Source organism: Sinocyclocheilus rhinocerous, unplaced genomic scaffold, assembly GCF_001515625.1.
Source record: "Sinocyclocheilus rhinocerous isolate Xijiao unplaced genomic scaffold, SAMN03320098_v1.1 scaffold430, whole genome shotgun sequence".
In the NCBI taxonomy this organism is placed as follows: Eukaryota; Metazoa; Chordata; class Actinopteri; order Cypriniformes; family Cyprinidae; genus Sinocyclocheilus; species Sinocyclocheilus rhinocerous.
The window spans coordinates 458,105-473,092 of record NW_015668442.1 but is presented as its reverse complement, the minus strand read 5'-3'; the positions used below and the strand labels follow the sequence as shown (position 1 = coordinate 473,092).

The 14,988-nt window shown below is 36.7% G+C and overlaps 3 protein-coding genes across 5 annotated transcripts in view; all 3 read right to left on the bottom strand.

The window, feature by feature from the left end:
* The window catches only part of LOC107734025 (protein eva-1 homolog B-like), an 8,738-nt gene extending 5,847 nt beyond the window's left edge, over nt 1-2,891 (bottom strand). Inside the window, exon 1 of the mRNA XM_016545880.1 lies at nt 2,588-2,891. The gene's annotated coding sequence lies outside the window, so the exon portion shown is untranslated. The remainder of the gene's footprint in view (nt 1-2,587) is intronic.
* A 3,484-nt stretch (nt 2,892-6,375) lies between these two features.
* Nucleotides 6,376-7,729, bottom strand: LOC107734016 (U7 snRNA-associated Sm-like protein LSm10). Its single transcript, XM_016545872.1, has 2 exons — nt 7,682-7,729; nt 6,376-6,753 (listed from the first exon to the last, which is right to left on the bottom strand). The coding sequence occupies exons 1-2, from the start codon at nt 7,727-7,729 to the stop codon at nt 6,376-6,378; spliced, it is 426 nt and encodes a 141-aa protein (XP_016401358.1).
* The window catches only part of LOC107734049 (protein OSCP1-like), a 12,722-nt gene continuing 4,411 nt past the window's right edge, over nt 6,678-14,988 (bottom strand). The window contains exons 8-12 of one of the 3 annotated variants that reach the window (XM_016545920.1): nt 14,244-14,313; nt 13,893-14,038; nt 9,437-9,497; nt 8,848-8,960; nt 6,678-6,753 (exon numbers count right to left, since the gene is read on the bottom strand). In XM_016545920.1, coding sequence (XP_016401406.1) covers nt 8,850-8,960; nt 9,437-9,497; nt 13,893-14,038; nt 14,244-14,313 — 388 coding nt within the window. In that variant the 3' untranslated portion in view covers nt 6,678-6,753; nt 8,848-8,849. Of the gene's footprint in view, nt 6,754-8,231; nt 8,507-8,847; nt 8,961-9,436; nt 9,498-13,892; nt 14,039-14,243; nt 14,314-14,988 lie in introns of those variants that run through there. The other 2 variants (XM_016545919.1, XM_016545921.1) reach the window with 2 other exon arrangements.

Below are 14,988 nucleotides of genomic sequence, written 5' to 3'. Positions count from 1 at the left end.
TTTAATAATAATAATAGTGGTGGTGATGATGATAATTATATTATAATTATATAATAATAATAATAATAATAAAATTATTATTGTTTATTATTATTATTATTTTAAAAAATTCTGTTATAATAATTGTAACAATTATAATACTTTATATAAAAAATTAGCATACAAGCACATTTGATGATCATATAAAAAGATCATATAAATATTATTGAACATAATAATAATAATACTTAATATCAATTAGCAAATTTTATCAAAACAAAGAGCATATTTTAAACAAGAAAAATTCAATTTAATAGAATCATACAGTAGTATTTAATAATAATGATGGTGGTGGTGATGATGACGACGATAATTGTATAATAATTAGTGCTGTCAAACGATTAACCGCGATTAATCACATCCAAAATAAAAGTTTTTGTTTACATAATATACGTGTGTGTACTGTGTATATTTATTATGTATAGATAAATACAAACACATGCATATATATATTTAAGAAAAATATGTTATGTTTATATATTAAATATATTTATATCAGGGCTGTACAGTGCGACATATATTGAAAAACCTGGTCTGTGCGATGAATAAATTTACTAGCACCAGTGCTATGTGAAAAAAAAGTTAACGTACAGCCCTGTATATATAATATAAAATATAAGAATATAAATATATAAATTTATATACATGTAAATATTTTCAAAATATATACTGTATGTGTGTGTATTTATGTATACATAATAAATATACATAGTGCACATGCATATATTATGTAAACAAAAACTTATTTTGAATGAGATTAATCGCGATTAATCGTTTGACAGCACTAATAATAATGATTTTATTATTAATACTGTTGTTATTATTATTATTTATAATAATAATATTAATTTTAAAAACGTTGTTATAATAATGGTAACAATTATAATACTTCATGTAAAAAAAATTAGCATATGTGCAAATTTGATGATCATATAAAAATGATCATATAAATATTATTGAACGTAATAGTAATATAATAATAAAAAAATGTAATTAATTATACTTTATATAATCAATTAGCAAATATTATCTAAACAAAGAGCATATTTTAAACAATAAAATGTTCATGATACTTTAAATGCAAAAAATGCTTTTCCTGTCGTCTCAGTTTTGTTATTCTCTGCAGTCCTGTAAAGCCCCTCCAGTGTGGTTTAGCAAACACAAACTACATTCCCTCACATAAACAAAAGACAAACAGGAACTAGGATACCAGGAATATGAGATTACACTAGAAGCTTGTAAACATGGTCAAGTCCTGCTCCAAGTACCAATTAGCGTGGGACGTATGCCACAAGTTCCAAAAATATTCCTATTAGTGACACAGCATACCAGACAGTGGCTAAATGACCTGCGTTCTGCCCCACAGCCGTGAGTCAACGACAGTTCCCAAACATACCATCAGACACCTTTCAGAGCCTTTCCCAGAAGAGCAAACCTGCAGAAGGGCATGTAGCAGCAGAACCTGCTGAACTCATGCTTTTCTGCATATTCTCCCATCAGCAATCTTTAAAAGCATCTTTTTTTTTTCAAGAGGTATTACATAGTTACATTATTAACAACATTAGCTGCTAGACCACAAAAAGGGGTTTTAATGCATGTTTTCAGTGATTTTGTTTATAGTCTGTTCCAAGAGGTTTAAGTATTCAGTCATTTATAGAATGTAAGAAATTTGGTTTGCAAAGAGTCACTGCCTTTTAATGTATAGTATTTTCTTGATAAAATAAATAATTGCATAACACACTAATATATAGTTGCTAGGGAATTGTGGGTGGTTGCTAGGTTGTTTCTATGCAGTTGCTAGGGTGTTGTGGGTGGTTGCTAGGTTGTTTCTACGCAGTTGCTAGGGTGTTGTGGGTGGTTGCTGGGGCGTTGCTAATGTGTTATGCAATGTCTAGGCTGTTGTGAGTAGTTGCTATGCAGTTTCTAAGATGTTGCGGGTATTTGTTAGTATTTTCTTGCAATGTAGTGGTATTGTGGGTGGTTGCTATGTTTTTTACGCAGTTGCTAGGGTGTTTTGAGTGGCTGGTAGGGCATTGCTATGCAGTTTCTAGGCTGTTGTAGGTGGTTACTAATCTGTTTCTACACAGTTGCTGTGGGTGGTTGCTAGGGCATTGTTATGCAGTTGCAAAAGTGTTGCTATACAGTTGCTAGGATGTTATGGGTGGTTGCTAGGGCATTTTTAAGGCAGTTGCTAGGGTCAAAAGAGTCCGGCCTTGTAAGTCTCTGTGATATTCTGATTTTTAAACGATTTGCAGTATATGGTGATATTCTGGTTTTTAAATGGTTTATATGGTGATATTCTTGTTTTCTGGTTGATAAGACTAGAGTCACTCCTTCAGTGTAAATCTGTGGGATTTTTCACCTGGTTATATTTTTTGGCAGAAAAAAAATCTCCAATTGCTTAAAAGAAACAAGCAAGCTCTTTTAAACTAAACTAATCCACCCATATTACATTTTTGATTCATCTGATATCTGAAACATTTTCTGAAATCAAAGATAGTTTTGATGTTTTATTCCTTTAACAAAAATGAACTATTTGATGTCTTACCTTTTCTAACGAACCATCGTTTCTATCCACTCTCCTGCTGGAGGAAAGTTGAGTCCTGTATCCAGAGGCGCAGTGGCCTCACACACTGGCAGATGAAGCGGGAACACAAAACGCTGAGAGGTGCTTTAGCTCCAAACACACGCTCTTTCTCGCTCTACTCACACTTGTCTGTGCTTGACATCAGGAGAAGCAGCAGCCCTCTGTACTCACACATACACAGCGGCTCTCTCACTGGGACCAGACCATAGGAAAGCAGTTTGGGCAAAGGGAGGTTTCCTGTCAGAGGGGAAAATAGAGTCAGGGAGGGGCAAACGACATGAGACTAGAATTTACACCCTCGGGATGGCAGTGCGATCCAGGCCACATTTCACGCCCGCTGGCCACCAGATCAGTGTAAACCTCCTCTTCAGGTCCACACATGTATATTTGAGTGTGTTGTGTGGGTGTGTAAACCACAGAAAAACATACACCATGTTTTCTTTAAGCTTAGACAGACTATAGACGCTGTGCTAAATGTAGCAGCTCAAATACTTTGTACGTATGGTCTAGTATTGTAGTTTATACACTATACAGTGGCCTCAAAAATATTTTTAACGTTTTAATGCCAAGGACCCAAAAATATGACATTCCCCATGTGAAAGACCCCCTTTGTAATACATGAAGGCTATGTAATTCAAACCCCATTTATACTGTAAGAAAATGAAGATAATTAAAAAAAAAAAACATTAAAGAATTGGTATGTTGTACTAAATTATTTAAATGTTATCTGTACTGTTAGATGTATAAACCTGCAGAGAACTCAATTCAAATTTATATATAATGCTTTTCACAACAAATATAGGTCCAAATCAGTTTTACAGAGAATACCAGTGAGCTGCTAAAGACAACAATGTTGAGGAAAAACTCTAGAAAGATCCAATACAAAAGCAAAAACTATTTATTGCATGGAAAAAAAAAAGTTTTTTTTTTTTTTACATTTATTTCTTAATTTATGTCTTTATTTGTTACTGATAAAAACTAAGGCTCTCAATGAAATAACAATTAATCATATGATTCATATGATGAAGTTTTTAGAAAGTAGAATGAAATGTTAAAATCATGTTACATTTTTTTTTCTCTAATTTTTTAAGCCACTCTAAAATTAAACTAAATTAATAAATAAATGTATTTTGCTTTATAAAACAAAATATTAAACCTTTACTTATTTTTAGTCATTTCAAAGAAAGCACAAACACAAAAACATTTAACAAAAATAAGTGTCATAGTTTTACATTTTCTCATACACACTACTGTTTAAAGTTTAAATAAAATAAATTACACTAATATTTTTAACACATGGATGCATTACATTGATCAGAAGTAAATACGTATCATTCTGTTTCAAATAAATGCTGTTCTTTCGAACTTTCTATTCATCAAAGAAAGTTCAAATGAAAAAGAGATTAAGAACTTTATGTTACAAAATGTTACAATAGTAAACAATTAGTTTAAATTGTAATAATGTTTCACAGTATTACTGTTTTAGTGTATTTGTAATGCATTGGTAATTTTAAATGTTCATTTTTCCCCCCAAAATTAAGAATCAATATTGTGCCACTTTGCATTTCTGAGAACATTAAAATCTCTAAAACACCAGCTGATTAAAATACTTTTTTGCATGATCAAGCCCTTCTCACTTTTTCTTCAGAAAACTCTTTAAACTATGTATGAATATTTATAAAGGAAGCCAAAATAAATGTCCTATACAACATGCAGAGCTCAAAAGTAATAGGTGGCAAATGTAAAACTGAACCCAGCCTCTTTATGCTTCGGTTTGTCTTCACTTTCAACATTCAAACACGCCCCTAAATGATGTGTCTTTCAGCGTGTGCAGGCTTGAATAAGGCCGACCGCCCAACCTCTGGGACGGGCCACGTCGAGCATGCCAGAAAGATCTGTCTGTTGAGGGTTAACCCTGCGGGGTGGAACAGGAAATGTCTGCAGTGGGCACAGCGCCTGACGCTTCAGGCTATGGCTGGATTAAAAGAGCTCTTTTTGTTCCCGTCTGACGAGAGTTAAACACCTGAAGCGACTCTTAACCGAATGGCGTCCTAAGCTTAGCAACAGCCAATGAAAACCTGTGAACCGTGCTCCTCAGATAAGTTGAGTCTGATGGAGATAAAAGGACATAATGTGGGCAGCATACTCACATCGGCAGGTGCATGCTGGGAAAAAGCTAAATACAAGTTGAGTTGAATTGCCCATTGAGATTGAACACCTTGAACATCATGCACCAGCATTCAAACCCTTAAAAAGGATTTTTCCCTAATTGGGATTCAAGTTTCTTCATAAGCAGCATATGTAATTTTCATGTTGTGCAATGTTTTTTTTGTTTACCAGAATATTCCTGTGTCCGGACAGGAATGAGGTTTGAGTCATTGCAAGGACGATGATTATGTGGTCACTGAAAATCCTGCATCCTCATACGCAATGCCAAAACATATGTAGCATTCTGGAAGCAAAATAAGATGTAAAATCTCTTGCCACATTGGCCACAAACTGAGACAAAAACAGACAATTTAGGAGGCAAAAGCATTTGAATTCCTTCTGTTTGTTAGTCCAATCTGAAGGTTCGGGTTAAAGGAATGTTTCACGCAAAATTTTAAATGTAAAACAGAGCCATTATTAAGGCGTTTTTACCTTTAATCCGCTGCTTCTGGCTTAAAAAAACAAGTCCTCTATCTATAATATTGCTTTCAACAGTGAAAAAAGTATTCTTATCTGAATCAGGGGAGAAATATGCACAGATCAAGCACCGTTTACAAGCATAAACAGTTAAAAACTGTTCTAAACAAATATGTTGGTGGATTTTGATGTGAGAGGACAACAGGGGATGGCCTTAATGATGGATTTGTCTCTTACAGACATGCAGATTTTTGTTTTACAAGACATTAATTGATGGACTGGAGTGATATGGATTACTGTTATGTTTTTATCAGCTGTTTGGACTCTCATTCTGACGGCACCCATTCACTGCAGAGGAGCCATTGGTGAGCAAATGATGTGATGCTATATTTCTACAATTCTATTATGATATAGAGACAAACTCATCTACATCTTGGATGGTCTGAGTACATTTTCAGCACATTTTCATTTTTTGGTGAACTACTACAAATTAGTACTAATTTGACAGCTCATTATACTGTACTATGCATACAGTTCGAGTTACTATGTAATTGTATATCTTTATCTCCAACAGCTTGCCATGTTAGAAGATTACTGTCCAATCCAATCCAGGACTGTTCTCTTAATTATTTATATGATCGTCTGAAATTATCACCAATCCTGATCTTATGAAACTTCAGCAATCAAAAAACATTAACAGTCATTAAACTGAAAACAATGTTTTGAATTGCACAAATAAAGGCTGTAAAGTACCAATATTTGCATATAAACATAATTATTGTGATTAAGAGATAGTTGTGGTTGAGAGATATTGACATTGCAATTAAGAGACAGAACAAATATTAAAAGTAAAAAGATGTGTTGTTTAAACAAACACAATGTCAACTTAAGGAACTCATCGATCAATGGTTATATCACCGTTTACTGCTTTTTCAAACCACTAGAGTAAACAGAAATAACTTTTCCCACACTTTTCCTAGAGATGATATTCAGAGCTCTTTCAGTCACCAACTAGCAACATTTAGTAAACTATGCATTACATTTTGCTCCATGACTGCATTACTTAATGAAAATTAATACTGCGCATTACAAAACCATATATTTGCAAGACAAACGTGAGTTTCTCATAAAAAAATTTTTTTCTTAGAGTATTCTTTGCGTCCACCGCTTGCTCCAAAGTTTCGCACGCGGTGTATTTTGGCGAGCTGGGTCTCTATTGTCTCTATGATGTTCATGTGGTCTGGGATGTGGACATAACGCACGTTTCGGCCCGTGATGAACAAGTCGTCCATACTGGACACACGTCCACGTCTGTCCCTGTACAGAACCTTCTCCAGCCGGATGTTCATGAAAGCGTCCACGTTAATAATGCGTCCCCTCGCCGTGCTCTCGTCTCGCAGGTCAACGGTGGTCACCTGGCCATGCAGACCCTGAAGAAGAATCACCAGACTGTTCTCGGCGATGGTGCGTTCACGAATGGAATGGCTCACGTCCATGTTCACCTGTGCACAGAGAAGTCATTAACATGTGGACAATGTCATCTGTCTTACAGTGGGAGTAATTTAACAACCAACCACTTTCTTTTTTGTTTCTTTTTATGACACCAAAGAAGATGAAAAGCAAACTTGTGATTCTCTGCCAATTAATTATAAAAAGGTAGCCCCAAATAAATGTATGATTTGTATTACACCATTAGCTACCTGCTCAACGTTTCTATTTAAATGTTTTTGAGCATGTGCACACTTCCACATAATTAATGATAATTACAGGTTTCTGAGAGGCTCTGCTGACAGACAAACCACAACATTGCATGGGAAATGTGCCAAATAAGTTTGTTGTCTAACCAGGTGTGATATAGAATGAAAAGCAATAATGTCAAATTCAGTAAAAATGAACTTTTATGGATAAATATGGATGTATTTATCTTATATAACAAAATATCAAAGTATTTAAAGCCATTTTAAAGCACAAAAACATACAACAAAAAGTAACACAAACATAAGTTACATTTCATATATATATATATATATATATATATATAACTTATATGCTATTGATATATTGAAATAGTGACTTGTTGCAAAGACTAAATAACTAACTTACCTAGATACATGCAAGAAAAATATTAGTATCGAGCGAAGTACTGTTTAACGAACAGTCACTAGTGATCACTGAAAACGATACTAGTCACGAATCACGAAAAGACGTTTGCAAATATTAAGCTTTCCTACAACTTTATCTTTAACGTCTTTATTGAGGCCATAGACTGCAGATTGAGGCACGCGAGATTTGTTTTCATTCAGAGAGGAAATAATTACAAAATAATGTAATTTTTAACGCAGAATCAGTCATAAATTCCACTTGAGGTAAAAGTATTTGTTTTATTACCTTGCTTTGTGTTGTCTAACATGCACAAAACATCATGTTTACATCCTGGTTTCGAGCGCCGCGCTTTGTCTCAGAGGAGAGTGACGTCATCAAGACGTTCCGGATTGAAATCGCTCGCGCTCCGTCTAGCGAGTTAAACGTAGGAGAAACTAGGGCTAGTTTTTCATCCTTTTTCAGTGATGATTTCTCAGGGTAAGTTTATTATTGAAAGTCAGCTATTTCAGCCGTTGATCAAGAAGAAAAAGGTTCACTGCTGTAGCGGGGCACGTTGTCACAATGGGCATCTGCTGTTGATTTGAGAATTGCTTTGTTTGATATATGAAATACTGTCTGGAAAAAGCAACATACCAGTAACGTTATTATGTTATTTAATGGCTAAATCGGAACAGTAAAAATACTAAAGATAACATGCAAAAATACCAAACTACTCTTGTGATTTAACTGTAGCTAATTATTTGTATCAAATGTTTTTTCTTCTCCCACAACCTTATTTGTTATGTGCTTACATTTTAGACTTTTATGTTAAAACATTATTGTACACAGTACATAGGCTATACATTAAAATGTACGTTGTTAAAAGTTTTGTGCTGACTTGGAAAACATAATACAGAGAATGTCAATTAATAGCCTAAAGAAAGAAAGAAAGAAATAAAAATAAATCTAACCCATGTGACATCTTGCCCCAATCTGACATGTATAAATTATCCTGAGAACACAGTTCAACATTTCAGTCTCTTTATATTGAAGGTGATATTGTTGACACTTGTCTGAATGTATGTTGGTGTGGTTTTCTGTCAGCAGAATGAAACGCCTTCAGTCTGTTCCACTGAACTCAAAATGATTGACTTTCATTTTGCTGCAAAGAAACTAGATAAAGAGATAAATCAGTCATTGTCCGTCAATCAAATAAGACATATTAAACTGACATTATAGACGCAAGTGTTTTATGAAAACGAATTCAGAAGAAACGGTCAACATTTTTAATTTTCAACATTTTTTCAAACATTTTTTCAACCAGTTTAAAGTTTAAAACATCACATAATTTAGGAAATCATAAACACAACCCATTAGAATGCGATTTTGCTTCCAGCTTGTTCTTAATCATGTTTTGAACGTATAAATGCCAGGCATTTCCAAACCTACCATATTTTTCTGTAACCTTTCAGAATTACCACATGTATCCTGACACACAGTCTACAGTCACTGACCTTTAGAGCTCATCCATCATAGCCAGCAAGTCGTTCCCGGGTCCCTCTGTCAGGCCTCCCCCTTCATCAAATTGTCCTGCTATGCGTGCCAGCTCAGTACTGGCCAGCTGATCCTGAGAATACCAAGGTAAACATTTTTTAAAAAGTGATTTATTTTGAGCCATTTACTGAAACTTAGAGTTTGGTGTTAATAAATTATTATTAGTAAATTTATGAGAGTGTCACTAATGTAAAAAAAAAAAAGGTATCTAATGATGTGGTTTGAGATTACCACAAACTCAGTATGTACTTATATGTACTTAACTGTGTCTAGGGCAGGTAATGCTAAAATATTATTCCAAACTCATAAAACATTCCTGAATTACCATTGCTGAATGGTTGCTTCTTTTGGTGTTAACTTCCCAGTAACTTAAATTTGATAGGAATTAAAATCATATGCCAAAAAGCTCTAAATTAAGCTCGCCCCTGGAGCAATGCTGCTGTTTCTTAGTAAATGATAGTAGATTTTACTAGTAGCATTCCCAGCCCTGGGCAACAACATAACGTAAACGAGGACATGAGCAGATTTGTAAAGTGCATGGCACAGCACCTGCGTGGCTTGTATGTTAAAGACTCTAGATGACTGATGTGCCGTTTCTTCTGAAATTCCACTGAAAAACATTTTAAGAGATTGGTTATTTAAAATAACAAAAATGTTTACCTGTGATTTTCAATCAGCCCTTTGTGAAAAAAAAACAAAACTACATACTACCCAACTTATTTTGTTATTTATTTCTTTATTCTTTGCAAGACATTTGCAAGTTTTTTCTATATTGGATTGTAGGTAAATATCCAACTCACCCAACACTCTTTTTTTCTTATAAAATATCTCATTATTATTTCGCTGTGAGAAACCACTCGCTAATGAATCAAACTGAATCACAAACAATTTCTGAACTTTACGAATCTGGTATCACTAGTTCTTTTTCTAAACAGCTGACAGAAAGAACACATGACTTGATTATTGAAATATATAATACAAAATTATTCTCAGGTCAATTCACATTCACATATAAAGATTTACCAATATTGGGGCTTGTACCCAAACATATCTAGCAACACTCCATATTGTGTGTATGTGCATTTTTGTCATTTTGTATTAGTTTTTTTTTTTTTGTATGTATGCCTCTAAACTCCGCCATTGCCGGTCCCAAGGCCGGATGTAAAAGGAGGAGGGTTGGGCGAAGGGCTAGCAACCCCTCCCCGTAAAAAAGATCTTGCTACAGGAACGCCAACAAGGATTTCAACTGACCTATCAGTTCTGGGAGAGGCCGGGTAATAAAAGCCAGACACTGGAAGCTACCAGGAAAAAGACCATAATTTCCACCAGGACCACCACCATCAACGGAACATGGAATGTGCGCACCATGTTCGAATCTGGAAAGACAGCACAGGTGGCAGTGGAAATGAGGAATTATAACATCAGCATCCTTGGCGTCAGCGAGACCAGATGGATAGACTCCGGCCAGAAAAGGCTCGCCACTGGAGAATTACTGCTGTTCTCAGGACATGAGGAAGAAAATGCGTCACACACCCAGGGAGTGGCCTTCATGCTTTCCAAGACTGCACAGAGAGCACTCATTGGATGGGAGGCACATGGACCAAGACTCATCACTGCTAATGAGGCGATGAAGAAAACCTGCCAAGAAGTCTTGGGCCCACTAAAATACAATCACAAGGAGTGGATCCAGGAAGACCCTTTGAAGAAAATAGAACAGAAAAAATAAGAAAGCGGAAATAAACAACAGCCGCACACGTGCAGAGAAAGCCAAGGCACAGGAACAATATACACAAGCAAACAAGAGTGTCATGTAGAGACCCTAATAGCAGAAGCAGAAGAAGCAGACAGAAATAGAAACATTAAAGACTTGTGCCACCACCAAAAAGTTAGCTGGAAAGTTTAGTAAACCAGAAAGACCAGTAAAAGACAAGGATGGAAAACAGATAAATGACCCCAGGGAGTGGCCTTCATGCTTTCCAAGACTGCACAGAGAGCACTCATTGGATGGGAGGCACATGGACCAAGACTCATCACTGCTTCATTTAGAACTAAGAAGAGAAGACTAAACATGAATATTATCCAGTGTTATGCCCCAACAAATGACAGCGAGGAAGATAAGGAAGACTTTTACAACAGATTGCAGACCATCATTGACAGTCACTCAGGAAGAGACATCACCATGGTAATGGGAGACTTTAATGCAAAGATCGGGCGAGACAACTTGGGATATGAGGAGGTCATGGGACGAGAGGGCTTGGGGGAGATGAATGAAAATGGAGAGAGGTTAGCTGACATTTGCACTGTAAAAAATCTAGTCATAGGAGGAAGCGTCTTCCCTCACAGACAAATACACAAGGCTACCTGGATATCACCGGACCTCTCCACCGAGAATCAGATTGACCATGTATGTATTACCAAGAAATTTAGGAGGTCCCTCCAAGTGCATGTCAGACGAGGCGCTGACGTTGCTTCGGACCACCATCCCCTTGTCGCCCGTGTAAAGCTGAAACTTAGGGGAAATTGGACAAGGGAGTCAAATCGGAAATATAGATTCAACACAGCACTTCTGAGGGATTCAACCAAACTGGAGGGATTTAAAATGACACTTGCGAACAAATTTCAAGTCCTGCAAGAACAAATGGAAGAAGATGATGAAGAGGAAACGGTAGACAAGAAATGGAAGACGGTAAATGAGGCGATGAAGAAAACCTGCCAAGAAGTCTTGGGCCCACTAAAATACAATCACAAGGAGTGGATCTAGGAAGACCCTTTGAAGAAAATAGAACAGAAAAAATAAGAAAGCGGAAATAAACAACAGCCGCACACGTGCAGAGAAAGCCAAGGCACAGGAACAATATACACAAGCAAACAAGAGTGTCATGTAGAGACCCTAATAGCAGAAGCAGAAGAAGCAGACAGAAATAGAAACATTAAAGACTTGTGCCACCACCAAAAAGTTAGCTGGAAAGTTTAGTAAACCAGAAAGACCAGTAAAAGACAAGGAAGGAAAACAGATAAATGATGATGAAGGACAGAAGAGAAGATGGGCTGAACACTTTGAGGAGCTGTTTAACAGGCCAGCCCCACAGGACCCACCAGATATCCAACCAGCAGATAGAGATTTGCCAATAGACGGTAGTGCACCAACAAAGGAAGAAATCTGTAAAGCCATTATGAAATTGAAAAGCGGTAAGGCAGTAGGACCCAACAGTATTCCAGCAGAGGCATTAAAGGCTGACACAGAGACTTCAGTAGAGATACTCCACCCCCTTTTTAATAAGATCTGGGAAGAAGAACAAGTACCCACAGAATGGAAAGAGGGTTATCTCATTAAGATACCAAAGAAAGGCAACTTGAGCTCCTGTTCTAACTATAGAGGGATTATACTACTATCCATCCCAGGGAAGGTTTTTAATAGGATTCTACTGGAAAGGATGAAGGACGTTGTCGACCCCCAGCTACGAAACCAACAGGCTGGCTTTCGCAAAGATAGATCATGCACGGACCAGATCGCAACTCTGCGCATCATCCTGGAACAGTCTCTCGAGTGGAACTCATCCCTGTACATCAATTTTATTGACTTCGAGAAGGCGTTCGATAGCGTGGACAGGGCATCACTTTGGAGGCTGCTTAGACATTACGGGGTGCTGGAGAAAATCACTAACATCATCAGGAACTCTTACGAGGGACTGACTTGTAGAGTGGTCCACAGCGGTCAACTCACAGACGCCTTCCTGGTACAAACAGGAGTGCGGCAGGGTTGTTTGTTGTCGCCGTTTTTGTTCCTGCTGGCCATTGATTGGGTCATGAAAACATCCACAGCGGAAAAGCGAAACGGCATCCAGTGGACTCTATTGAACCAACTGGACGACCTTGACTTTGCGGACGACTTGGCCCTTCTTTCCCACACCCAGCAGCAGATGCAGGAAAAGACCAGCATTGTGGCAGAAAACTCCACTCACCTTAGCCTCAGCACCCGCAAAGGGAAGAGCAAGGTCCTGAAGGTCAACACTAACAACACATCATCCATCGTGCTGCAAGGAGAACCGCTAGAGGAGGTAGACGACTTCACATACCTTGGCAGCATCGTAAATAAACAGGGTGGAACTGACGCCGATGTGAAAGCAAAAATTGGCAAGGCCAGGACAGCTTTTCTCCAACTAAAGAATATCTGGAGCTCAAGAGACTTGTCCATCAAAACAAAGATCAGGGTGTTTAACACAAAAGTGAAGTCAGTGCTGCTCTATGGCTCTGAAACATGGAGGACCACTGTAACCACCACCAAAAAGATACAGACATTTATCAACATATGTCTGCGGCGCATTCTCCAGATCAGATGGCCCGATACCATCAGCAACCAGGAACTCTGGCAGCGCACAAGCCAAAAACCAGCAGACGAAGAGATCATTCAACGTCGCTGGAGATGGTTAGGACACACTCTCCGTAAACCAGCTTCCAACATCACTAGGCAAGCCTTGACATGGAACCCCCAAGGGAAAAGAAAGAGGCCGACCTCGAAAGAGAGAGAGGCCGAGACCTGGAAGCCGATGTCAAGAATACAGGCTGCACTTGGGGACAGCTGGAGAGACTGGCCCAGGACCGGGATGCCTGGAGAACCCTTGTCGGTGGCCTATGCCCCAGTAGGGGTAATAGGCATAAGTAAGTATGCCTCTATAGTTTTTATAAATTTTTATTTTAGTTTGAGTTATTTTAGTACATTGTTAAACTAAATAAGAACCATTGCCTTGGCAACTAGCTAAAGCAAAAATTAGTTAAAGTTTTTTTTTAAATTATTATTATTGTACTCAAAGTTCTGAATAAACTTAAAATTTAATAATGTAAACTTATTTTATTTAATATATTATTTTATATTTTACATTTTATATTTATATATAAGATCCAAAAAGTATAAAGAAGCAACATAAAAGTACAATAGAAAATCAAGCATGCCTTCGAGGTTGTGTGTGGCTTGTTGCAGGATTATGTATGGATTAGTAATGCTTACATGCCCTCCTCCTTCTGGTCTAAGGCTAACAGGTTCACTTTGAAACCAGCGTCCACATTCAAGATTTTCTCCATCTCCATTCCACCCATTAGTTTAGCGAGCAGGTTGAGTTCCTCTGTGGCCAGAGGATTGGGCGTTGTGTCTGCCTGTCCACAACATGTTCAGATATTCACACAAAAACACAGTGAAATCCAGAGAACATTGAGTGGCAAAGATAAAATTTCAATTAATTTTTCATGTTATTAATGTTATGTTATGTTATATTATATTACATTAGTAGTAGTCTTTTTTTTTTCCTTAACATGAGCTGTACTATTGGAATCTTGCATGATGCCTGCAGTGAGGGTGTACCTGCTTTGGTTTCCTTGTGCTGTCAGAGGGAGTTGATGGATCCATTTCTTCAGGTGAGGGTGTGTTGTACCTGTACAGAGGTCAACAGAGATTCACATACACATACAAACATACATATACATATATACATTTGTGGTTGATAAGATTTTTTAAAAAAAAGAATTTTTTTAAAGAGTCTTAAAAGTCTTGACTCACAAAGGCTGCATTTATTTCATTGGAAAAATAAAGTAAAACTGTAATAACAGTAAAATATATTATTATAATTTAAAATAGCTTACTGCCCTCCATTTGAATGTATTTTAGAATGTAATTAATTTATGCTGCTTACTATTTTTGTGGAAACTGTGATATATATATATATATATATATATATATATATATATACGCATCTAAAATAAAAGTTTTTGTTTACATAATATATGTGTGTGTACTGTGTATATCTATTGTGTATATATAAATACACATACACACACACACACACATATGTATATTTTATGAATATTTATATATAATTTATTTTAATTATATAATTTATATTATATATAAATGGAAATATTTAATGTATACATATAACATACTTGATGAAGTGGAACGCACTTCAAAATGGCGGCGGGGATTCCCCAGTGGGGAAGTGCTTAGGGAAGTTCGCGAGTGCGTGTCTAAAAGTGAACTGTCTGGAACGCAGCCTAGGGCTGTCAAACGATTAATCGCATCCAAAATAAAAGTTTGTGTTTACATAATATAT